General features: G+C 43.7%; 1 protein-coding gene across 1 annotated transcript in view; it reads left to right on the top strand.

Annotated features, from left to right (window-relative positions):
• The window catches only part of LOC110674056 (Werner syndrome ATP-dependent helicase-like), a 40,178-nt gene extending 13,589 nt beyond the window's left edge, over window positions 1-26,589 (top strand). Inside the window, exons 2-3 of the mRNA XM_021837400.1 lie at window positions 9,608-10,402; window positions 25,473-26,589. Coding sequence (XP_021693092.1) covers window positions 9,608-10,402; window positions 25,473-26,416 — 1,739 coding nt within the window. The 3' untranslated portion in view covers window positions 26,417-26,589. The remainder of the gene's footprint in view (window positions 1-9,607; window positions 10,403-25,472) is intronic.
• Window positions 26,590-27,061: the final 472 nt, after the last annotated feature.

The raw sequence follows: 27,061 nt of genomic DNA, 5'->3' as shown, positions 1-27,061 counted from the left end.
CAGCGCACGGAAGATTGGGTAAGGCAGACGGGGTCGGGCGTTGTCGGTTGTGGAGACACCGTTCAACAAATACAAGCCTCAACGTCAGCGAATTCTGGTCATCCGGACGAGGCAAGTCTGGTAAACGCGCAGGGAGTACACCCCTCTTCGACCCCCCTAAGAACAGCAAACGAGTCGCCTCCACTCGGTGATGCACCTATGGCGAACACGGGATCAGAGGTGAGATCGATCCCACAAACCGTAGAAAGCATCACAATTGAAGATTCGGAGGATTTCGCGGAGGGAGCCGTCGGATTGAATCTGAACAAGTGTGATCCGAGTCAAAATCCGTCTAATTTGCCTCTTGTGGACCTACAGCCCTATGAAGACATCCTGAAGCTGGAAGAGGTGCCGCCAACCGGCGCGATACCGAAAATCAATCGTTTTGGTGGGCACTGCTACAAACGCTGGAGTGCTGAAACCGGAGAGCTGCGAAAGCAGAACGCCCTGCTACATCACCAACAATCCGAAGCGGAACTAAGGGTCGTCCACGAGTTGATGGTGAAACATAGAACGGATATGGACACGCGGCGAAAGCGTGAGATGGAGCTGGTTCACCAAATCGGCAGTTTAGATAAACAGCACGCTGATGAGCTGAGACGAGTTCGTGAATCGGAAAAAGATTTGCACACTCAGATCGAACACCGAGATTTAGAGAAAGCCACACTAAAAGCTAAGATTGAGACCCTGGAAACGCAGCTCGTCGAGGAGAAAGAACGTACTCGCAATTCGGAAGCAGATATGCGGGTCCAACTCATTCGAAGCGAGCGAGAATGCGAAGCGCTTCGGCTTCAACTAGCCGAAATGGAGAATGAACTCCAGTGCTTACGCGAGATGGAACATCAATTGCATGATCAAATTGAAGCGGCTCGTCGAAGCGAACAGGAAGCCGTTCGGCGGTGGAGAGAGGCCGAAAAGGAATATTGGGATTTGCACGACCAGGTGGAACAGGTCATCAGTCGCAACGTAGATCGTTCAACGGACAGCGGCAGTTCTCCCCCGTTACCTCCGCCCCCAGCGTCGTGGTTGGAACCAAACACGCTGGGCACAGAATTATCTTCCGCTAGTGAGTTAAACCCCTCTTTTCCTCCACCCCCTCCTTGGGTATCGGTCAATAATGTTCTGTCGGGTGACGGCCGAGAATTCGCTCCGTTATCGGGACAGACTGTTGGTGGGATGATCAATATGAATCCTCCTATTCATTGTGATTCGAATATGATTTCTTCCGGTTCAAATATCCCTCCGCAAATGTCGTCTCAGTTTCTGGTACCGCCTTATGCAAGCGGCCTCGGCCCTTCGCCTCAGCAGTTAGCGGCTCGACAGGTTGTGACCAAAGAGCTTCCAATTTTCTCCGGGGATCCAATCGATTGGCCGCTGTTTATAAGTAGTTACCAACATTCAACGGAAACTTGTGGGTACAGCAACTCGGAGAACCTTTTGCGGTTGCAGCGCAGTCTGAGAGGTAGTGCTAAGGACTCTGTCAGCAGCTTTTTACTCCACCCGTCGACAGTACCTCAGGTCTTGTCTACTTTGCAGCAGCTATACGGCCGCCCGGAACAGATTGTGAACAACATGATCGCCAAGGTTCGGGCAACTCCTGCTCCGAAACCGGATCGGTTGGAAACTCTGGTCAGCTTTGGACTGGTAATCCAGAATCTCTGTGGGCACCTGAAAGCAGTTGGCCTAGAGCGGCATCTGGCGAATCCAATCCTTCTTCAAGAGTTGGTTGACAAACTACCCGCAACAGTCAAGTTTAGCTGGGCGCTCTACCAAGAACAAGTTCCGGTAGTAGATCTAAACGTGTTCAGCGACTACATGGCAAAAGTATCATCAGCAGCGAGTGGCGTTACTCAGCTAGTTAACGTGACGCAAAAACCGGCAAAGGAGGAGCGAAATCGACAGAAAGAAAGATCGTTTGTCAACACCCATGTTTCCACGGACCAGCCCAAAGCAACTTTGCGAGAAAACGCAGAGAAAGTTGGAACAAATGGTGGGAAACAAAAGGAAAAGGATGTCAGCAAGAACAACAGCAGATTTTGCGCCGTTTGCAACGTTGACAATCACCAAATCGAGAGCTGCACCTCGTTTAAAGGTCTCGACTTAGATGGCAGATGGAAAGCAGTAAAGTCACACAGGCTTTGTGCTCGTTGTCTCACATCCCACGCGCGTTGGCCATGCAAAGGGGAAGTTTGTGGAATTAATGATTGTCCTAAGCGACATCACCGTCTGCTCCATTTCGATCCACCAGCGGAAACTAAGACGACCAATGCCGTTGTAACAGTTCATCGTCAATTGTCGTCGTCCACACTCTTTCGTATCCTACCAGTCACTTTGTATGGAACAAAGGGGCAGCTCGACACCTACGCATTCCTAGATGATGGATCGTCGGTGACACTCGTGGAAAGGTCAATAGCAGATGCTCTTGGAGCCAGAGGAGAGACGGAGACGTTGCGTATCGAATGGACTGGAGGCATCAACAAGACGATTGCTGGAACAGAAGTCGTCATGATGGAGATATCCGAAGCAGGTGGCAGTAAACGACACAGATTGTCCGAAGTATATACCGTTGAGAATCTTGGCTTGCCACAACAGACAACGAACTATGCTGAGCTTTCAACACGGTTTGCACACCTCAGCAAACTGCCGGTCAAGAGTTTCCGCTCCGCTGTACCGGGAATCTTGATTGGACAGAGCAATTCGCATTTATTAGCTACGTTGAAACTACGTGAGGGCAAATTGACTGATCCGATTGCAACGAAGACCCGAATTGGATGGACAATAAGTGGTAGTCTGCAAAAGCCTACGATGCATAGACAACTCCACATTCATGCGGAGTCAACAGACGCTGATCTACATGAATACGTTCGCCATTTTTTCGACGTAGAGAGCTTAGGTGTAGCGGTGGTGCCAGCGGTGAAAGGCGTCGAGGAGCAACGATCCTATCGGATCCTAGAAGCGACAACGCGGCGACTGAGCGACAACAAGTACGAGACGGGCCTGCTCTGGAAACATGACTACGTGGAATTCCCAGACAGTCGACCGATGGCCGAGAAACGGTTCAAGTGTCTCGAAAAGCGTTTACAACAAGATCCAGTGCTTTACGACAGCTTTCGTAGGCAAATAGCGGACTTCAAGGTCAAGGGCTATATCCACCAAGCAACGACGGATGAACTTGAAGAATACGATCTTCGCCGTACATGGTACCTGCCGATTGGAATCGTTATTAACGAGAAGAAGCCTGGAAAAGTTCGCGTGATCTGGGATGCAGCAGCAAAAGTCGACGGAACATCGTTGAACTCCATGTTGCTCAAGGGCCCGGATCTTCTAACCCCGCTATTGTCCGTAATGTTTCCATACCGGGAGCGGCAAGTAGCAGTGTCCGCAGACATTAGAGAAATGTTCCTGCAAATATCGATTCGCAAGGAGGATCGTAGTGCGCTGTTGTTCCCTTACAGAGACTCCCCAGATCTGCCGATGAGCACCATGGTATCCGACGTAGCGATATTCGGAGCGGCTTGCTCGCCCGCTCACGCGCAGTATATCAAGAATATGAATGCGGACGAACAAGAAGCAGTATTCCCACGAGGAGCAGCGGCCGTTAAAAAACGGCACTACGTAGACGATTACGTGGACAGTTTTGATACGGCAGAGGAAGCAGTTCAAGTTGCAATGGAAGTGATAGAGGTACATAAGCGTGCAGGATTCCATATCCGCAATTGGATGTCTAGCGACAGCACCGTGCTCGAGAAGTTAAGCGAAGCTAATCGGAAGCCATCGAAAAACATGCTATCGGAACAGAATACTGCATTCGAGCGGGTGTTGGGAATGGCGTGGATGCAAGAAGACGATGTATTTACGTTTTCGATACAGTCTTGGGAGAAAGTGCGTAACCTACTGGAGGACACCGCGATTCCAACTAAAAGAGAAATGCTGCGTTTGGTTATGAGCATCTACGATCCGTTGGGATTGATTGCGTCGTTCGTAATTCAAGGGAAGGTTATAATCCAGGATGTGTGGCGGACAAAAACTGACTGGGATAATCAAATTCCGCCGGAGATTGCTGAACGATGGATGGAGTGGATAGCGGTACTCAAGCAGATGGACGGACTGCGTATCCCTCGGTGTTATTTTCCGGGATACGACCCAGAGAGTTACAAAAACGTGGAGCTACATGTGTTTGTAGATGCTAGCGCTCAGGCTTACGCAGCCGTAGCTTATTTCCGCATCATAGACCACGGTCAAATCAGAATAGCGCTTGTTTCGTCGAAAACGAAGGTCGCACCGCTTCGAGAAATTTCGATACCACGGCTGGAATTGATGGCAGCGTTGCTAGGAGCACGCTTGCGAAAGACGGTTGAGGAGAATCACTCGTTAACGATTCAAAGAACCCATTTTTGGAGTGACTCGTCTACGGTGTGTTCGTGGATCAAATCGGATACACGACGGTATCGTCAATTTGTCGCCTTCAGAGTAGACGAAATATTGAGCCTTTCAAAGGTCGATGAATGGCGGTGGATCTCCACAAAGCTCAACGTGGCTGATGAAGCTACCAAGTGGGGGAAAGGCCCTTCATGCAACACAGATAGCCGCTGGTTCCAAGGACCAGAATTCCTGTACAGCAATCAAACGAATTGGTCGACGGTTCCAGAAGACAACAGTGATGAAAGCAACAGCGAATTGCGAGAAACGTACATGTGCAACCATCAAGTCAGACTGCCAATAGTGGACGTGGAAAGGTTTTCTCGATACGATAGAATGCTGCGTGCGGTAGCGTACGTCCACCACTTCGTTGATAACCTACGCGCAGTCAAAAGTGCCAGGTCTGCAGATACTGTTGGAGTGACAAGCGAGGATTTACGAAAAGCAGAGCGGACGTTGTGGTTGATCGCACAGAATGAAGCATTCCCGAACGAAACTGCAGTTTTGAAGCGTAATCTGGAACTTAGTACGGCGTGCCAGAAGAAAATAGAAGCATCTAGCAGTATTTGGAAGCAGTCACCATTCGCCGATGAATTCGGAGTATTGCGAGTTGGCAGTAGAGCTGCTAATGCGCACGCATTGGTCTACGATACGAAGTTCCCAATTATTCTGCCCAGAAATCATCGAATAACGGATTTATTGTTGGACTTCTACCACCGGAAGTACGGCCATGCCAATGATGAAACCGTAGTTAATGAAGTACGTCAAAGATTCCACGTGCCTCGTTTGCGTGTAGAAGTTCGCCTAGCTAGAAAACGTTGCATGTGGTGTCGTGTGTACAAGTCAACGCCTATTGCTCCAAAAATGGGCCCGCTTCCAGCAGTGCGATTACAGCCATATGTACGCCCGTTCACGTACGTTGGCGTAGATTTATTTGGGCCTTATTTAGTGAAGATTGGACGAAGTGTAGCGAAACGATGGGTTTGTCTTTTTACCTGCCTTACAATCCGGGCCATACATCTTGAGGTGGTCACAAACATGTCCACTGATGCGTGCAAGAAAGCTTTTCGAAGATTCATAGCAAGGCGTGGAGCCCCCCAGGAAGTTTACTCCGATAATGGCACAAATTTTGTAGGAGCTAATCGAGATCTACAAACTGAAATCAGCAAGATTTATACTGAATTGGGCAGCACATTCACGAATGTCCAAACACAGTGGCGGTTCAACCCTCCTGCCGCTCCTCATATGGGAGGTTGCTGGGAAAGGATGGTTCGCGCCGTGAAATCTGCACTAGAGTGTGTTCCCGTTGAACGGAAATTGGACGATGAATCGTTTGCTACCGTGTTGGCTGAGGCAGAGAGCATGATTAACTCCCGACCACTAACGTTTATCCCGCTGGAGACGGCTGACTGTGAATCACTGACTCCTAATCACTTTCTGCTGTTGAGCTCAAGTGGCGTGCGAGAGCCGGAGAAGTTCCCTACAGACATAGGAATGGCGCTAAAGAACAGCTGGAATTTAGTGAAGCACACTTTGGATAACTTCTGGCGACGTTGGGTTGTAGAATACCTACCAATCATCATACGCCGGACTAAGTGGTTCCAAGACGTAAAACCGATAGAGATAGGAGATCTTGTCTACATAGCGGATGAAAATGTCAGGAATCGGTGGATACGAGGGCGAGTAGTCCATACGATTCCGGGAAAGGATGGAGTAACGCGCAGAGCGGAAGTACAAACATCAAGTGGTGTTTTGAAGAGACCTGCTACGAAGTTGGCTGTGCTAGACGTGGCAAGTTCTGGTGACGACCGTCCGGATGTTGGTGCGACACGGCGGGGAGGATGTTCACCGCAACAGCCCCTCGTAAAGGACACCCCTGCCAAGAGCCATTGTGAGCCATTTGGCCCAAGTGTGGATTGACGTTTGAGATGATGACGGGCAAGCTGATAAGCGATATGTCATAGATTGATAACAACGATGATAAGCAAAGTTGATTGGTCGGCTATTGAAAATTGAAATTGTTTTGGATAAATTACGGTTTATTGCGAATATTTATATTTACACTGTAAGTTGAATTACATATATCTTATGAACTAGGTCAATAAAAGTGTGAATTTACAGATTAAGGAATTAAAATACGTTTGAACAAGTTGTGAATTGGAAGAGTAGTTGTCGGAGACTGAATTGTAAGTACAATTAAAGTAAAGCTGGTTTGTAAACTGATCCTAAATAAAAAATACTTTTAGCTTTAAGCTGCTTAACACATATATCGGGACGTGTTTTCTGCTGAAAGAACTCCGGAATTTCCAATCGCAACAGTCTTAAAAACGTGAGAAGAAGGCAATTTCAACGCACTCGCGATCCTGCTATGAAAATTATATGGCAGGATTTGCAGAAAGAAATCAAGAAACGTTTTGCTCAATTAAGAAACAAAAATTTTGAAAATAAAATTTCTCAATTGGACCCTGGCTCTAAGCCCTTTTGGAAATTATCTAAAATCTTGAAAAAACCTCAGAAGCCAATACCGGCATTGAAAGAGGAAAACAAATTATTACTAACTAATTGCGAAAAAGCTCAAAAACTTGCTATGCAGTTTGAAAGTGCGCACAATTTTAATTTAGGACTTACTAGTCCAATTGAAAATGAAGTTACTCAGGAGTTCGAAAATATTCTCAATCAAGAGAACGTTTTCGAAAATGCCTGGGAGACTGATTTGGAAGAAGTGAGAACTATTATTAAAAAATTCAAAAATATGAAAGCTCCTGGCGATGATGGAATTTTCTACATCCTCATCAAGAAACTTCCAGAAAGTAGCTTATCATTTTTAGTTGATATATTTAACAAATGTTTTCAATTAGCATATTTTCCTGACAAATGGAAAAATGCTAAGGTTGTTCCAATTTTAAAACCAGACAAAAATCCTGCAGAAGCTTCTAGCTATCGTCCAATCAGTTTGCTTTCCTCCATCAGTAAACTTTTTGAAAAGGTTATTTTGAATAGAATGATGGCTCACATCAACGAAAATTCAATTTTTGCCAATGAACAGTTCGGATTCCGCCATGGACATTCGACCACTCATCAACTTTTACGTGTAACAAATATGATCCGTTCCAACAAATCTGAAGGCTACTCTACTGGTCTTGCTCTTCTAGACATAGAAAAAGCGTTCGACAGTGTTTGGCATGAAGGTTTGATTGTAAAATTAAAAAACTTTAATTTTCCAACATACATTGTTAGAATAATTCAAAGTTATCTGTCAAATCGTACACTTCAGGTTAATTATCAGAACTCCAGATCTGAAAGACTTCCTGTAAGAGCTGGTGTTCCTCAAGGCAGCATTTTGGGACCAATATTATACAATATTTTCACATCTGACTTACCTGAGCTACCTCAGGGATGTCAAAAATCTTTGTTTGCGGATGACACAGGCCTCTCCGCCAAAGGTCGAAGCCTGCGTGTCATCTGTAGTCGATTGCAAAAAAGTTTGGATATTTTTTCTTCATACTTGCAAAAATGGAAGATTTCTCCTAATGCTTCCAAAACTCAACTAATAATATTCCCACATAAACCAAAAGCTCTTTATTTGAAACCTTCAAGTAGACATGTTGTCACGATGAGAGGGGTTCCAATAAATTGGTCAGATGAAGTTAAGTATCTAGGGCTCATGCTAGATAAGAATTTAACTTTCAAAAATCACATTGAGGGCATTCAAGCCAAATGTAATAAATATATAAAATGTCTCTATCCCCTTATTAATAGAAAATCAAAACTTTGTCTTAAGAACAAGCTTTTGATATTCAAACAAATTTTCAGGCCAGCCATGTTGTATGCTGTACCAATATGGACTAGCTGTTGTAATACCAGGAAGAAAGCTCTGCAGAGAATTCAAAATAAAATTTTGAAAATGATTCTGAGGCTTCCTCCCTGGTATAGTACCAATGAGTTACATAGAATATCCAATATTGAAACATTGGAACAAATGTCAAATACAATCATTAATAATTTCAGGCAAATATCGTTACAATCTTCTATTGCCACGATTAATGCGTTATATGTTTAGGTTAAGTTAGGTTAAGTATATTAAAAAGTTTTTTTTTCTCTTATAAGCAGGTGAAATCAACTCACCTGTAAAAAAACTGAACTGCTACGGCAAATGAAATGTAATATGTTGTTAACAAAATGTTAATTAAATCTTAAATTTGTTTTACCAAATTAGGATGATAGTGTTGTCTAATAACACAGAACACCTAGATATAAGAAATGAATGTAATGTTTGGAATGATACTAATAAAAACATTAAAAAAAAAAAAAAAAAAAAAAAAAAAAAAAAAAAAAAAAAAAAAAAAAAAAAAAAAAAAAAAAAACGCTCTAATACCCAACCCCGCCTTTAGACGGGGTACACTTTGGAATTTTGTGTATTTTTTCGTAGCTCGGAAATCAAAATGATTTTAGTTTTGGCTTGAATCTTGACTCATAACACGCATATTAGAAAAGTTTTTTATGACTTTTGAAACTTTTTTGTATTTTTTAAAATTGTTTCAATAATTGCATTCTTATATACCCTAAAAATGCCTGGGGTTCATTTAACGTGTAAAATAAAAAATCGTACCTTTTATATTTTTCTGCGATCAACCTATCACAGAAGAAGAGCCTGGTGATATCAAAATAATTCCAAACCTGCTTTTCCGTTAATTACACGGAAAATAAAAAACATCTCAGAAAAAAAATTAAAATTTAATATTTTTAAAAGTATTGTAAAAATTTGAATTTTTATTATTGCAAAAAATCAATAACTAGAAGAGGCTTCAAGAAAAAATGGAAAAGGATAGGAATGTTCAAAAATAAAAATTATAAAAATCAAAAACCAAAATTCATAAATTTGCAAATAAAAATAAATCATTGTCCAAAACGTGTTTAGAACGATTTTAGATAACTCAAAATGATGTTTAGATCGAAAATTAAAATTTGGGTATTAGAGGGTTAATTATCGTTTTTATGCATTGGTCGACTATTGTTAGTAATTTTTATGTAATTATATGGTCACAATTTTGATTGATTCAGTTACTATTATTTGGCTGCCTGTCTGCTACCAGCCTTGACGTTCCGATTTAAGCTTCTCTCAATTACTGAAACTTTTATCTGCTTTTAGGAAAGGTGTTGCTGGAATCAATTCTTAATCAGCTGGTACTGATTGCAGTGGACGAGGCACACTGTGTCAGCAAGTGGAGTCACGATTTCCGGCCGGCATTTGGCGAACTGCACAAGATTCGAGATATCTGTCCGGGCGTCCCTATGCTGGCCCTGACGGCGACAGCCACTCCCACCGTTCGCAGAGACATTGTACGCAATTTGAAGCTCGCGTCACCTCAGATGACATGCTCCGGATTCGACCGACCGAATCTGAGTTTCCATGTCAAGCCCAAGGGTTCCGTTAATCTTGTGACTGACATCGTGTCGCTAATCAAGCGCAGCGCCGGTGGAAGCGTAATCATCTACTGTCTCACCCGGGCGCAAACGGAGATTCTAGCAACACGGTTGAAAGTCAAGGGCATCAACTGTGAGTCGTACCATGCCGGAATGGAGTGGCCGAAGCGTAAAGAAGTACACGAAAGGTTCGTTCGAGATCGGCAGAAGGTGGTTGTGGCCACTTTTGCCTTCGGCATGGGCATCGATAAGTCGAACGTCCGCGTCGTAATTCACAATGGGGCCCCCAGAGACCTGGAGAGCTACTATCGGGAGGTCGGCCGGGCCGGCCGAGATGGACTGCCGTCATGCTGCGTGATGTACTGGGATGAGGAAGACTTCCGCAAACACGAATACTTGCGTGAGAAAAACGTCCACGGAATGGATGAACGGGAAAAATTGCTGGAGCTTTCCGCTAAAATGCGCCAATTTTTGAAGAGCAACGTCTGTCGCCGAAAGTTCCTGTTGGACTATTTCGAAGGTAGGATTAATATTGATAGTTGAATTAAGTTGTCCGATATTTTACAAGTTGTACCATTTCGCGATGTATCACCCTTCTTAGGTACGTGTGCTATTGTTTTGAGTTACTCACATTTACACATATTCACATATGCGTGCATACACGCATATATTTATGAATGTGCCCTTCTTAGGTGGTTGAACTAAATTATTCCCATAAGTTTGCATGTTACTCATACCTAGATACCTTTTTATACCTCTCCTGTTACTTATAGCTAGATATACGTATATCTGCTCTCACACACAAACCCGGGAAATTACAAATGATCGGGAAAAATACGGGAAATACCAGGGAATTTGAAGAACAACCCGGGAAAATATTAATTAGTAGAATAGAGAGAATAGTTAACGGATAAGATCTTTGGAAAATTTCTAGAAGGGTACTTAGGAACTCCTGGCAAGGTTCTTGGCAAGATGATTGTTAGGTATTCTTTTTTTTTTTTTTTTTTTTTTTTACTAGTTCGTTTATTTGGGGCTCAAATGCGTGTAACGCTTTACGGAGCCGAAGTTCATTTTTGTACTATTTACAATTTATTTACATTTTCATTACCAAAGTTAGTATGGGATGGAGCCAGGGTACTCGTGGCAACTCGAGGTTAATGGTCACAATTTTGAAAGGGAAGGACATGGTAAGGATTGGGTTTAGGGTTCTCTGCAGCTCATCCGGGAGGTATAGCGTGGTAGCTCTATTATCGTGTCATGGCGTTGGTACCAATTTCTTGCCGGTATTCGTCTGCCGGATGGCCAGGATCCTCAATCCAACACAAAAGGGACAACACAGAGAAAAAAAAACTGGAGAAGAGAACACAAGAGAATTAAACTTTTATACAAGACAAGCGAAGGAAATCGTAAATTGCGACCATATAAGTGAAATCGCGGGTGCCCAACACATCTCTAACTGGAACATAGGGTTGTCTACCTCGGGCCGCAAGGGTATCCAAAAGTTGCGCTCTGGAGGCGTCCATATCCGGGCACTGCCAAACTACGTGATCGATGTCATCATAACCGGAACCACACCTACTACAAATATTGCTCAGCGCGAGGTTAATCCTATGTAGATGTGCATCTAGCGAGTAATGGTTGGCCATAAGTCTTGACATCACGCGAATGAAATCTCGACTTATGTCCAAACCTTTCCACCAGGCTCGCAAGGAAACTCTAGGAATTATGGAATGTAACCACCGTCCCAGTTGGTCATTTAGCCAATCGCTTTGCCAACCGTGAAGAGAATTTTGACGTACTAAATGAAAAAATTCATCGTGTGAAATTCGTCTATCATAAATCTCACCTTCCTCAGCGCCCACCTTTGCGAGAGAGTCCGCCTTCTCATTGCCATAAATTAAGCAATGTGAGGGGACCCATACAAAGGTAATCTTATATGATCTTTCGACCAGTGCACACATCTGCTCTCTTATTTTTGTAAGAAAGTAAGATGCATGCTTTACAGGTTTCATCGATCGGAGAGCCTCAATAGAACTGAGACTATCCGAGAAGATGAAGAAGTGGTCTGCGGGCATGTTTGAGATCATCCCCAAAGCGAAGTTGATTGCTGCCAGCTCAGCAACATAAACCGTGCAAGGTTCCTGAAGTTTTCGGAAGGCGGAAGAGTTTTCATTGAAGACACCGAAGCCAGTGGATCCATTTATACGGGACCCGTCAGTGAAATATCTCCTGTAGGAATCGACATTCTGGTACTTTGCGTTAAAAATACGTGGGATAGTAATACATCGAAGTTGATCTGGAATTCCATGAATAGCTTGTTTCATGGATAGATCATATTCAACAGAGGAACTGTCATTGGTGAAGCGTACACGTGGGGGGTTGTAACATGGAAGGCTAATGTCAGATGACATGTAGTAGAGATAAACTCTCATGAATTTTGACTGAGCATTCAGTTTGAGCAATTCTTCGAAATTTTCGATAACGAGTGTGTTGCTCACTCCACACTTAATCAGTATTCTTAGCGAGAGCTCCCAGAATCGGTTCTGTAGCGGTAAAACCCCTGCCAGAACCTCTACCGTGTACGCACCTAACTTTGCGCAGCTCCAAACTTTGCGCATTTTAAAGAAGCACGAAAAAATGATAATTAATCATTGATTTTTTTAACAATTAAGTTTCAGCAACATGTTCGTTTATGTGAAATAAGTATTTGACATACATTTGTTTACTAAGAAACCCTCGTTAATGTTAGTAAATAAACAAAAAACCTTATCGTCATACGCCTAAACGTGTACTTTTACACCGTCTTAGAACAAGCGCTAAGGAGTGGCTCTGCAAAATATCAACATTTTTATGAACAAAACTGTGTTGTGAAAAGTATATTTGCGGTGTATTTGCAAGAAAGGTAATATTCTAGTAATTCCATTTATTTTCCATATAATATGTTGAATTTTTATTTGAAAAAAGCGATGCGCAATGTTAGGACCCATTTTTTACACGAGGGTCTTAATTTTTGCGCACTTCTAGCAATTCGGAATGGCACGTAAATACATGTACGTCCTTGCAAATGACAAAATCTGTCGATCTTACCAGGAATGGTCACTCAATCCATAAGGCAGCGGCTACATGTAATATTCTTGAAAGTACCTTTTGTATGAAGCTGAAGACAAGGTGTGCATTGAAAAATCTCGGAAAATCCACTGTATTAACACAGGAGACTATTACTGTAAACTTGGATAATTGATAGCGCAAAGGTTGGCTTCCCAGTTGAAGGACAATGATTCAAGCTCCAGTTGTCTAGCAAAAAGCGATCAATTATGGAATATCCGTACTGGCGGCAAATAGATAAAACATAATTGATCGCGAGAGATCAACGATACATCTCTCAGTTTGAGAAATAATAAAAAAAACAAGAGAATAAGTCATATAAAGCAACGTACGATAACAAATAGGCATAAGCTGCGGCTGTAAACTACATTGCTCAGATTGTAATCTTGTGAATATATGTATTATAAAAAAAATAAGAACAGAGTAAATTACTATTCTTGGGCACTCTATGTTTAAGGTGATTGAATAAATTAAATTGAAATTCACGGAAAAAACTCTTGATGAAACTCATATTAGTTGTAACCTTTTTATTTAATACAAAACCAGTAAAAAAGTAAAATTATTTAGAGTAAACGAGCAATTTAAGGCATGCGCAAAGTTAGGCACATCATGCGCAAAGTTAGGAACAATTCAGATTTTGTGCGCAATGTTAGGCACAAGGTGTTGCATCACCTTTTGCATTTTTTTAATTTTTTGTGAATCATTTTTATTTTTTTTAAATCACGCGTTCTACTGAAGGGTTAAAAGCCTATCGTTGGCAGAAGTTTGAATAAAAAATTACAAATTTTAGCCTTATTTGAAGCAAAAATACGATGATAATTTCTTAACTGCGCAAAGTTTGGTGCGTACACGGTAGGCTCGCATTATGTGTTGAGTGCATACACCCTAAGGCGATACGCAAACAACGATATTGAATTCGTTCCAATTTAATCAGGTGGCAGTTTGCTGCTGAGAGAAAACAGAAAGAGCCATACTCTAGAACAGAGAGAATGGTTGTTTTATAGAGTTTTATGAGGTCTTCCGGGTGAGCACCCCACCATGTTCCGGTAATTGTTCGTAGAAAATTGATCCTTTGTTGGCATTTTTCCGTTAAATGCCTAATATGGGTTCGCCAAGTGCCTTTTGAATCAAACCAGACCCCAAGGTATTTTGAAGTCAAAGACTGGTCGATGTCTGTTCCCAAAAGCTTAAGCTTCAGTTGGGCAGGATTCCGCTTCCTAGAAAATACAACCAGTTGAGTTTTTTGCGGAGCAAACTCGATCCCTAAGTTTCTAGCCCAAGTGGATAGATTATCAAGGGAATTTTGCAATGGTCTTTGCAGGATTTCCGCTCGTGGACCCTTCATAGAGACCACAGCATCATCTGCAAGTTGTCTAAGCGTGCATGGTTCTTCCAAACAGTTGTCAATATCTTTAACATAAAAATTATAAAGCAAGGGACTCAGACATGAGCCTTGGGGAAGGCCCATATAGCTAATTCTGGAAGTTGTCAGTTGACCGAGAGTGAAGCTCATGTGTTTTTCTGACAACAGATTGTACAAGAAATTATTCAATATTCCAGGTAATCCACTATTGTGCAGGCTTTCTGACAATATTTCTATGGAAACTGAATCAAAAGCGCCCTTAATATCCAAGAAAACCGAAGCCAATTGCTCCTTGTCCGCAAAGGCTAGTTGAATATCTGATGAAAGCAACGCTAGACAATCGTTTGTTCCTTTGCCCTTGCGAAAGCCAAATTGTGTACTGGAAAGCATGTTGTTTGATTCGACCCAGTGATCGAGTCGGGATAGGATCATTTTTTCTAACAATTTCCTTAAACATGATAACATAGCGATCGGGCGGTACGAATTATGATCAGACGCTGGTTTCCCAGGCTTTTGAATAGCTATTACTTTGACCTGTCTCCATTCAGGTGGAACAATGTTGTGTTCCATGAATGAGTTGAACAGGTCAAGCAACCGTCTTTTAGCGATATCAGGGAGATTTTTAAGAAGATTGAACTTAATCATATCGCTTCCCGGAGAGGAGTTGTTTGATGAAAGAAGAGCCATAGAAAATTCCAGCATAGTGAATGGTCTATCCAAAGCATCGTCTCTTGGAGTTTCCCAAAAAGGCGGATGAGCTGGAACTGAGTCTGGACAGACCTTTTTTGCGAAGTTGAATATCCAACGATTGGAGTATTCGTCACTCTCATTTGAGGATGAGCGGTTTCGCATGTTGCGAGCCACTCTCCAAAGCGTCGTCATTGAAGTTTCTCGTGAGAGGCCATCGATGAAACGCCGCCAATAGCTACGCTTCTTCGCTTTAATAAGATTCTTCAGTCTTTTTTCGAGCTTCGAGTACTCTAAATAAAGTTCTGAGGTACCATATCTACGAAAAGCTTTAAAGGCATTAGATTTTTCTCGATACAACTGAGTGCATTCATCATCCCAACCAGGTGTGGCTGGTCGTCTTTTGAAGGATGCACTTGGAACTCGTTGCTTTTGGGATTCTAATGCACTTTTATAAATCAATTCTGTTAGGAATCGATACTCATCCAACGGTGGGAGAGTGTTGAATGATTCGATACCAAAAGTTACCGCTGATGCAAATTTTTGCCAATCGATATTCCTAGTGAGGTCAAAAGGAACCTGAATTGACTGTTCTGACCTTTCACAATTAGTTCTGATAGAGGTTATTATGGGCAAGTGATCACTACCATGGGGGTCATCGATCACCTTCCACATGCAATCGAATGATAGTGAACTTGATCCTAAAGACAGGTCAAGACGGCTTTCTTTGCCGTCGGATGAAATACGTGTCACTTCACCTGTGTTCAAAATGTTCAAGTTGAAATCGTCGCATAAGTCATAGAAAATAGCCGCTCTATAATCGTCATAAGATTCGCCCCATCCAGTACCATGTGAGTTCATATCACCCAGTATTAAAACTGGAGATGAAAGCATAGAGACTGCATTCCAAAGATGACGGCGGTTTATTGAAACTCTTGGAGGAATATAAACAGAAGCTACGCAAAGATCTTTACCCTTTACGTTTATTTGGCAAGCAACGATTTCTATGCCTGGATGAGTCGGGATGGGGATTCTGTAGAATGAATGGCACTTTTTGATCCCTAAAAGCACACCCCCGTAATTATCATCTCGATCCTGGCGTATAATGTTAAAATCGTAGAAGTTAAGATCATCTTCTGAAGAAAGCCATGTTTCACAAAGTGCAAATATATCACAATCTGAATTGTGAAGCAAAAACTTAAATGTGTCTAATTTAGGTTTTAGACTATGACAGTTCCACTGTAACACAGTGATCATATCTTGTACCTCACTCGATGAATTATCCATCGAAAGATATGATCGAAGCAAGGAGGGGCCACGAGATAGTCAATTCCCTGAGATACTCTTCTATTGCGGGGAGAAAAAGGTCGAGTATGCCTCTGAATGAGTCTGAAACTCCGAGGGCATCACATATGCGATCCACAAGGGCCGTAAAAGTTATCAGTCCTCGCTTGGCCCGGGGGGTTTTCGAGGAAGAGCGAGGAACTTCAGTAGCTTTTTTCTTGCTATCTTGTCTAGAGCATCTTTTCGAAGTATATTTAATCGGCGGAGGCGGGGGCGGCAGATCTTTGCTGCAACACGGAACGGAAGCATCAAAGACCTGTTTCTTCGGGATTTTCAAATTTGCCCCACCTCCTTTAGAATTCGGCAAACTTTTGAGGGAAGATTTCATTACCTTACGGCGCAGTCCCGGAGAAGATGGAGACTTTCGTTTTCCGGGTGCGTGTACCTCCGAAGAATCTCCCCCATCGGTTTCGTCGTCGTTCGCTTCGTCGGAAGACAACTCTTGAAAAGAGTTACCAACTGGGATGGCTGATGAAGACTCTTTTGCAGGCGGATTTAAAGCTTTCACCATTTCCGCATACGTCTTCTTGGAGCGCTTCACAATGGAGCGACTCTCATTTCGAATGCGCCTTTTGTATGCCGGGCACTTCTGCAAATCATGAAGATCCTCACGACAGTAGCTGCATTTTTCAGCTTCCTGTGTGCAATCATCTTCCAAGTGAGCTTGGTTGCATTTGCCACAACGGGGCTTGTTGTCGCAAAAGCTAGCACTATGACCAAGCTGTTTGCAGTTGGTACAATTGAATACCTTCGGCACGTAAAGGCGCACTGGGTAAAAAACACTATCAATGCAAACAAATTTCGGGAGAACGGAACCAGGAAAAGTTACACGAAACGAGGCTGACGGCGAAAACACTTTTTTATTTCCTTCCATGGAAACAGATTGTAATTGTTTACAATCCAGTATAGCCACATCAGGAATGGACCGGTTCTCAAAAACACCTTTGCCAGTCTTAATGTCTTCGCATGTCAGACTCGCGTCGATAATTTTCCCTTCCACCTCGACCTCTCTGGCAGGTATGTAGATAAAATACTCCACAGTAAAAGCCTCATGCTGAGCAATCTCATTCGCTGCTTTGTAACTAGGTGCAGTTACACGCAGCTTGGATTGCTTCACTTGGTGAATAACGGTCCCAGGATATTTACGCGTCAGCTCTCTAGAGATCGAGAGCACATTCAAAATCTTATTTTTGCGCCGGAAATAGACAACCCAAGGCCCAGCCGAAGACGGTTGATAAAACCGCGTTCGAGCAACGAGATCTTTAGGAGGCGTATCGCCTCCATCCGATTCGTCCATGCGGGATAAAAATCAACCGCAACCAAATAATTATAAAAAAAAAAAAACAATAAAGTAAAAAAAAAAAAAAAAAGAAAAATAATAATAATAAAGTACAAAAAAAAAAAACAAAAAATGCTTAAAGTTATTTTGTACACACCTCCCCTATACGGGCAAAAAAAAAAAAATAATACCAAAAAAAAAAAAAAAATATATCGAGAAAAAAAAACTTAACCGATTAGGGCTGTTTTGTACAAGCCTCCCCTATTCGGGCAAAACTGGCACCGGGAGAGAGACAGAAGTGAACCGAAAAACAACCTTGAACTCAACCTTGTTTGTTCGGAGATGCGAAAGCAATTCAAAAGGATGTGGAGTAGGTATACAATTGATACTTATCCGTTCCCGTTCGATGACCGCAGCTGGTCTTCTACACCGTAGGTAGGCAGAAAAAACGTGTCGTCGTTTTGCTGCTGATGCAAACGGGGAATCCAATCACCAGGGGATGATGGTGACAATATCTTCTCGTGGCACGATACCAGTTGACCCTTGCCAATCTGGTTCGCTTCCTTCACGATGCGCGGTTTAAAGCACTACGGTACAATACTGCACTGGTAAAAACCACACGGGCGGTGGAAGAAAAAACCAAAAAACTACCGACTGCCAAAAACTGAACTGGCTTGTTCAAGCGCACAGCAAGGAATGAGTTGTTAGGTATTCATTCAAATTTATGGCATATTTTTAATGAGATCTTTGCTGGTGTGTTAAGATTACTTAGAAGAAAAAATGGATTTATGTTAGAAGTTTCACTCAGCTTCATAGGAGAATACTAAAATGGATTTGGAGACGTTGAGTTTGAATCGAAGTGAAAATATACTTACAGCTATGAAGCTGGTCAGTCGTACAGTTGCAAGACCGTGTTTTCTGCGCCAACAGACTTTGTTTCTGTTAAAATTATTTTATTTTGTATTGAACAACATTTTCAGCAGATCAAGAATTTCTTCATGAACCAGCATAATTCCTAAGGCATTCTTAATAGGTAATGGATTAGCTATTGAACTTTGACGTTTTGTGGACGTTTAGATATACAGAGCTGTTTATATGATTCCGAAACCTCTCTGAACTTCCTATGAATTCTAGGGGGTCTTTTGGATATTTCATTAAATATTTTATTTGCCCAACACTCTTTTGAATATCAAATAGTTTTGAACTTGCAGTATTTTATAAATTTAATTGAAAACAATTCATAAATAAGGCAGATCACGTCCTTCAAACCTCATATTGTATTAAAAATATATATTAAACTAAACAATAATGTTAAGTCGCAGGATTATTTTGCAATATGTTTGGTAATTTCTTGAGCATCCGGGAATAGAAAAACTGATTTTGAATGGACACCTATCGATCTTACATTGTGTCCCGGCCCATCGCTGGCGGGCAACATGAACTGGAGGGTAAATAAGGGGTATACTCATAGCGATCACCAGGCAATCCGCTACACTATTGGCATACGGATCTGCGCGGCAAAGCCTTTATGTCGAAGCACTTCGTCTAGACAGCGATATCCCAGATCTCGATGCGGTGGAGCTGACAAGGACGATGGCCAGGGCATGTGACATAACAATGCCGAGAAAACGCAGCCACCAAACCACCGGTGTCCCGTATACTCGTGGAACGAGGCACTCAGCACTCTTCTCACTGCTTGTTTTATCAGAGAGCGAGACACGAGGAAGTCCGAGAACAGCGGAGATATATAGCTGTGCCGAGCAGCTGATGCTAACCCTTTGGGGGATCGAAATGTGTGCGGACAAAATGAGAATCATCGTCGAGGGTATATTTCCAAACGATGTGGCCTTCAATGTGTCCTGCCACACCATATGTCAATGAAGATGTAGGAAATGCCGAAGCTCGTCAGGTCTCCAACCGTGAGCTTATCGCTGAACAAGGCTACGGGTACGGTTCGGAGTCCCCAACGTGGCACTTAAAGCAGCAGTCCTTGCGTATCCTGATATGGTTAGGAAGATTATGTAGAAATGTATGGACGAAGATCAATTTCCAGAAATATGGGAAATTCAGAAACGGTACTGTTGCTGAAGCCAGGAAACCCGCCCAGGGAACCAGGATCATATAGGCACATATATGGATTCACTCGGTAAACTCTTGAAACGGGTTTTCCTCAACAGGGTGATGAAATGCACAGAGAGCGCGAGCGGACTATCAGAAAGGCAGTTTGAATTTCGCAAAGAAAAGGCCGGCGTTGGGCGCATTTCGGACGGTGCTGGAGAGGACCGAGAAAGCATTGAAACAAAAGCGTAGAAAGGATCGTTACTGTGCCGTGGTCACGATAGATGTGAAGAACGCGTTCAATAGCACCAGCTGGGAGGCCATTGTTATAGCGCTGCAGAGAATGCGGGTGCCGGACTACTTATGTAATATTTTGAAGAACTTTTTCCAAAACCGAGTACTAAGATATGAAACCGACGTCGGCCTAAAGAAGTTAAGAATAACGGCTGGAGTTCCACAACGTTCCATACTGGGTCCAACACTGAGGAATGCGATGTACGACGGGCTCCTATCGCTGGAGCTACCCAGAGACGCAGAAGGAAGTAGAAATGCTGGCAACGGAGGCAATTGATCTGGTCGAAGATTGGATGGAGAGAGTCAAGCTGAAGATAGAGGTGCTACTAGTTAGCAACTGCAAAGCAGTCATGGACGGCGAGATAACTGTCGGGATGCATGTCATAGCATCACAGCTGAAACGTTGAAACACCTGGGCGTAATGCTAGACAATTGGCTGAACTTCATAAGTTACGTCGAATATAATTCGGGGAGGCAGTGAAGGCGAGCAATGCGCTCACAAGAATTATGCCCAACATAGGTGGTCCACGAAGCAGTAAGAGGCGTCTTCTGGCTGGCGTATCAACATCGCTATTAAGATACGGTGGATCAGCCTGGGGCGCGGCGCTACAGGCCAAGCGGAATCGAGAGAAATAAAACAGCGTGTTTTGACTTATCAATATACGAGTGGTGAGCGCGTACATGACTATATAGTCGGATGCGGCATGTGTAAACGCTGGGATGATCCCGATCTGCTTCATCCTGACGGAAGACTTCGACTGATATCAGCGAAGAGAAACCAGGCAGGCGAGGAAGTTGGCAAGTATTCGTTCGCTGGCTAAGTAGCAGCAAGAATGTGATTCTAGAATGGAAGATGGATCCATAGGCTCATCCCTAATCTATCGGCCAGGGTGAACATGAAGCACGGATAAATAAACTTCAACAGTTTATGTTAGGTAACGGCTGCTTGAAGCATTGATTTGGCCATGCATTCTCATCATTTGGTCCTGAGTATAGTTAGATTGAAGAAACGCCAGAACATGTTGTCTTCGACTGCTCGAGGTTCAACATAGTGAAAAGCACGATGGTGGCTGCTTTAGGTAGGTACTGCAGTGTAATACTTCAACGTAAACGGAATGATAAGCGATCCCGATCTTTGAAATATGATGAACAACATGATGGTGCAGATAATGTCCGGATTACAGCGCAATTAGCGAGCAGAGCAGTGAAACGAGACGCAGAGAACAGCGCTTGACGTCGAATAATCGGGGCGCCGATGAACCGGCAGCCAACCTCCAACCGGAATAGTCGGACCGACCTCGGCACTCGACAAGTCAGTCTGTTGAAGAGAGAGCATGAAGGAGACCATCGGGCGCTATCGGAGTAGACTAGATCCTCCGCTGGGGACTAGACCGAGTAGAACGAGCGTAACGTAGTATTAGAGTTACATATTTCTCAGGAGTACATAAATGTGCTAACGAGTCTCCAACCAAACCGTCTCTCAGCTCAACGGAATTGCAATGTGCTGCGCTAGCAGGGGGTCACGAAAGCGCGCGTTAGTTAATGTGTTCCCGAGGAGACTCGTCTCATGCGATGCTCGCCATCAGTTGGGAAACAACGTTATCCAAGTTGTAGAACAACTGCTTAGTAACGAAAAGCCTCTACATCAATTTTCGCCTCATTATGAGAGCCTAAAAGTTTTGTTAACATTTCAACTATGGCGCTGACTTTTGAACAGTACATGTGACGGAGCGCATGAGACCGTGTTGAAACACATCTCAAGAAAAATAAGGCGCACCGATAAAAGTATCACAATGTACAGCGAGCCCGTGCGCTTGCAAGCAATGAGGCTCTTGCACATAAGGTTACTGAACGCGCGCAGTAATTCTACGTTTTATCGGTAATAAGTCATCAAGGCGCCTACAAACTGGAAGTCACCCTTCAACCATAATTGCAGAACCGACCTTGGCACTTGGCCGACCACCATGAAGTCGGAGTAGGCTAGATTCTCCGTCGGGGACTAGCTCTAATTCATATTAAACGTGACGAAATCGATGTGGTCGAAGAAATCATGTACTTGTGCTTATTGGTGACCGCCGACAACGACACCAGCAAAGAAATCCAGAGACACATCGTGGCACTAACTAATGCAACACACCGAGTGAGCTTTCAGCAAACCAGCGGGATACAGGCTTCCTGAGTCAAGTGTTCCTACCTCGAGCACTGACCTGTCGCGTGAGAAGTCGGAGTTGTCGGAAGTAAAAAGTAGGGTCGAACTTCATGAGTTCGGCAAAACCAAGAACAATGTTCACCTCAGTATCAAGCATGTAGTTATGAGCATCAATTCCGCCGTTACTGTCGCAGAATGCGAACAGAAGGAACTGCGGCGTAGAGTGGAAAAGCCGGAAATGCCGGTGAAAGCAACAGCCGTTCCACAGGAGACGTCTAGGAGCAATACGAACATCCGCTCGGAAAAAAGCACGAAGTAGACTTCAGGTAAAAAGCAGAGAATCTATCAGAATTGCGTCAGCGAGAAGAATAACGCAGTGATTGGCGCAACGTCAAAAACTTGAAAGAAAAGAGTGCAGTACGAAAGATGTGGAACAGAAAAATAAAGGTACCGTAAAAAGTGACGGTCACTTCGTGAGAAGTTCGTTGTTGTCGCTAGCAACCTACGTGACGATTCTAAGAAAAATGAGGAATTATCCAGAGCTGAAGAAGCTGGGTGAGAACAGGTTGAGAAACAAGCGCAACCAGAAAGGAGATGTGTTCTGATCAAAAGTTCAGCCTACCGGGAGCTCGTTACGCAGTCGCTGGAAGACAAGTGAAGCGAGTGTGATAGCCTTATCCCAAAAGGCAGAGGTCGAATGCAACCTTGCAAAAGCACCTTAGTCAATTTGGCTGAGGAAAGCAAAAAGGGGCATGTAAATAGTTACTATCCGATTGACAGTAAAGTTGGTAGAGTGATGTTTCAGATGCATGGATTTTGGGCCTCAAGAAATGAACTGCACAGGCTCGTACAGGTCTGAACTCTGCAGGAAATGTGATGGATAAGATCGCGTTGAAAGGGGCTATTTGAAGACGCTGTGTAGAGCGTAGGATGGTAACGCCTTTACGACATATGGCTTTCAATGCCCCAAATATCAGTAGGCTAAGGCAGGTCAGTAATGATGACGAAGATAACGCAAGTGAACCTCAATCGTTGTGACGCCGCACAACAACTGTTATGGCAGTCGTCAACGGGAACAAAGTGCGACGTTGCAATCGTTGCAGAACCATATCGGGTTCCTCTCAATAATGGCAATTGGGTCCAAGTAATGGGTCGATTCCCCATCCAAGAAGTAGTCGAACGCTCATACGAGTTTCATGATCGTCAAAATCAACGTAATCTTTGTGTGAAACTAACCGACAAGCTGATCGGTCGAACGCCGGTAATCATCGAAGGAGACTTCAATGATGGGTACAATGGGGTCTAACCAACGCGAGAGGGTACAGTTTGCTGGAAACTTTGGCGAAACTCGACGTAAGGCTGAAGAATCCATCATCCGTTGCTGATTAACAGTACGAACTGAGGAGTTAGCGAAGAATACGCAGTGACCATCAAGTGATCCACTACTGCGTTGACCAGAGAAGTTGTGCAGTATGGCAGAGGAGGAATGGAGAACGAAGGTGGACGACGAAGGATTTCGACAAGGAACTTTTTACGAATCTTTTCGTCGAAGCACTCCGAGCAGTAAGCGACGCTTCAAATATAGGAGAGCTGACAGAAGCGTTGGTGAGAGCCTTTGGCGCAACTATATCGAGAAAATTGGAGCCAATGGATCAGCGGCGTCCTGCATACTGGTGGAACGACAGACTGTAGCCTGCTTAAGAGCCAGGAGACGCAAGCAGAGAGCTAAATCGGAAGCCAGCATTGAAGAGCGTAAGGTGACCTACCGGTTGGTCAGAGTCCCATTTGAACGGGAGCTAGCGACGAATAAATCGAACTGCTACAAGGAGATGTGCCAAGAAGCTGACGCAATTCCCTGGGACAACGCCTATTGAGTAGTGATGGCGAAGATTAAGGGCCCAGTAACACCAGCGGAAATGTGCTCCGACAAACTGAATGTGATAGTCGACGGTCTCTTTCTGACGTATGCAACCACCGTGTGGCCGCCCACACCGTACGCTAACAAAGATGAAGAAAATGCTAATATTAAAGTTTATAACGCTAAGCTAATAACGGCTGCAAAAGAATCGATGCTGAACAAAGCTTCTGGTTCTGATATTATCCTAACGTAGCGTAGCAATCTTAGCGTTCCCAGATATATTCAGGACAGCGTTACAAAAGTGTCTAGAAGGAAGGTGCAGAAGCTGGTGTTGCTGCAAAGACCGGGAAAACCGCCAAGAATTTCTGCTTCATATAGACCATTATGAGTATCCAGCAACTCTTGGTAAACTTATGCAGAAGGTCATCCTCAGCAACCTGAAGATCTACACGAAAGGCGTGGAAGTTGTGAAGGAGAAAATGGGGTCGTGACGGACTTTGGTTTCAGGTTGGCCGATTGCGCTGCAGAATCGTTACCCGTTCTGTGGCGTAGTTGGTTAACACGCCCAGTCTAGCGTATAGGGAGTCGTGGGATCGAAGCCCACCAGAACGATTCTATTATTTTTCACAATCTTACATCTCAATTTGTCCAAATTGACTTTTGTGTCTACGACCTTCAGGTATTTTCAAAACACCGTCGGCTGGTTAAGCCGTAATAGACAACCCTAGTTGAGTGAAGAGATTGTCGAAAAGGCAGTTTGGATTCCGGAAAAGACTTCGACGGTAGATGCTATTCGGATGGTCATCGCCTTGCGCGGAGAAAGCGTCCAAGTAGAAGAGGAGAGGTAATCACAGTGGTAACGATAGATGTTAAGAACGCGTTTAACAGTGCCGGCCAGTTGGGAGGCTATCGTCGCAGCCCTACACAGAATGCGGATTCCCGAATGTCTGTATAAAGTTCTGCAAAGCTACTTTCAGAACCGGATACTGGTTTTCCACAGTGATCCATGCTAGGTTCAAAACTGTGGAAAATGAAGTACGGTGGAATGCAAACATTGAAACTGTCGGATGAAGTAAAGATCGTCGGGTTCGTGGATGACGTCGTTCTTGCGATAACGGACAAGACTGCTGAAGAGGAGGATAGGTGGATACCTGGAGTCAAGCTACGGTTGGCTCGTCATAAAACGAAGGTTGTACTGGTCAGCAACTGCACGGCTCCTCAGCAGTTCAGAGGTCTACGTCGGAGGACACACAATCCCATCAAAGCGATCTCCTAAGTACCTCGGCGCAATGATCGACGATTATGACTTTTCAACTGTAATAGTTTTCCTGGAAATGTTGATTATTCCACTGAAGTCGAACTTTTACTCTCACCCAAGTTACCAAAATGGTACACCACGAATTGTTATACAATCGTTAAATTACTAACTCACATCACCTTCCTTTGTCCACAGGTAGCGTCAACACATTGCCGGCGCGTCGGGACTGCTGTGACATTTGTGCGGTTCGATACAAAGGACTTTCGTTGGCACCTGTTGCAATCACCTCACCGTCATCACTTCCAACATCTTACTCTAAAGCTAAGTTCACTGAAGAAATGCTTGAAGCCATTAGAACCATACGCGATCAATTGGCCATTTCGCACGGCTGCAAACCGCACGTGGTCACGTCCCGCAACGCTATGCGTCAGCTGACCCAGTTGCGTCCCCTGACCATAGACGAACTGAAAGCCGCCAAAATCGCTGGATTCTCGGATGTTAAAATCCAGAAGTTTGGGCAACCATTCGTTGACTGCATTCGGGCAAAAGTCGGGGAATTGCCAACCATTCAGCAGGTTCTGCAGCAATACCCACTCATGAAGGACAAGATAACGTTCTTCCAGATCACGACCTGGACGTTGTTCAAAGAAGGGCGTTCTGTTCAGGAGATTGCGAAGTTCCGACGCCAAACAGAGATGCAGATCTATCAGCAGCTGGGGGATGCAATCCGGCACGGGCTCAATTTTGGCTGGTCGGATTTCGAACGGGTCGGTTTGTCACGGGGACTGTACGAGGAAATCAAGGTGAAGCTTCCTCGCGTGCCGCTGGGAACCGTAGATCTGAACGTCGTGAAGAAGGACTGTTCGTCGAGCATTTCGCTGGGGCAGATTGCGTTGGTGCTGGGATATGTTCAGGTTCGTAGTCATCTGGATGGGAATCAGCTTCTATACCGGGAAGAGACGTCAAGCGAAGTAACTCCGCCAACGAGAGTTTCGAAACAAGAAAGCTCTAACGAGAACGAAGCGGATGACGATGCTATGTCGGCTAGTCTGGACGCTGAGGGTGATTTTTATGGATTCTCAAGTTCTGCGCTGTCGGATATAGTGATTGCAATCGTCTCGTCGGACGATGATGAGTAAGCGTGGCATACCTAATTGCATAGGTAAGATACGTTATGTTTTTGTTCACAGTGTTATTCTATTAGTTTTAGCGAGTTGGTTTTCATTTTTCTGTTGCTAAACGAAATTTATCTTGATCACATATTGATTTGTTAAAACGGTTAAAGTAATAAAACAAATACATTAAATTTGAACTATTTTAAAGCACTACGGAACAAATAAGTAAAGTGAGTAAGTGAAAATATCTTGATTATTTCAGTGAATATATGTAAATAATTATCATCTGGTGGCAATGTTGCGCTACATACGTTTATGTGCCAGAAGGCCTTCAGAAGACGAAATAGTTCTGGAATTTTGATTAGCATTCTGAAATGTTTGTATCGCGTCTCTGTGAATCCGGTAGTCATTCTAGGATTCTTGTTGGAATTTTATAATTTCGATGAAAATTCTGGGATTTAGATAAATAACCAGAGGTGCTTAATATCAATCATATCAGCTGATGGCTGATGCACTATCAATATCACTTTGATTAGGGCCCAGATAGCCGTAGCGGTAAACGCGCAGCTATTCAGCAAGACCAAGGTGGGGGTTCGTGGGTTCAAATCCCACCGGTCGAGGTTCTTTTCGGGTTGGAAATTTTCTCGACTTCCCAGGGCATAGAGTATC

The sequence above is a fragment of the Aedes aegypti genome, chromosome 1 (genome assembly GCF_002204515.2).
Source record: "Aedes aegypti strain LVP_AGWG chromosome 1, AaegL5.0 Primary Assembly, whole genome shotgun sequence".
NCBI lineage: Eukaryota > Metazoa > Arthropoda > Insecta > Diptera > Culicidae > Aedes > Aedes aegypti.
Note: the sequence above shows the minus strand (reverse complement) of the source record. Positions and strands in the feature narration are given on the sequence as shown.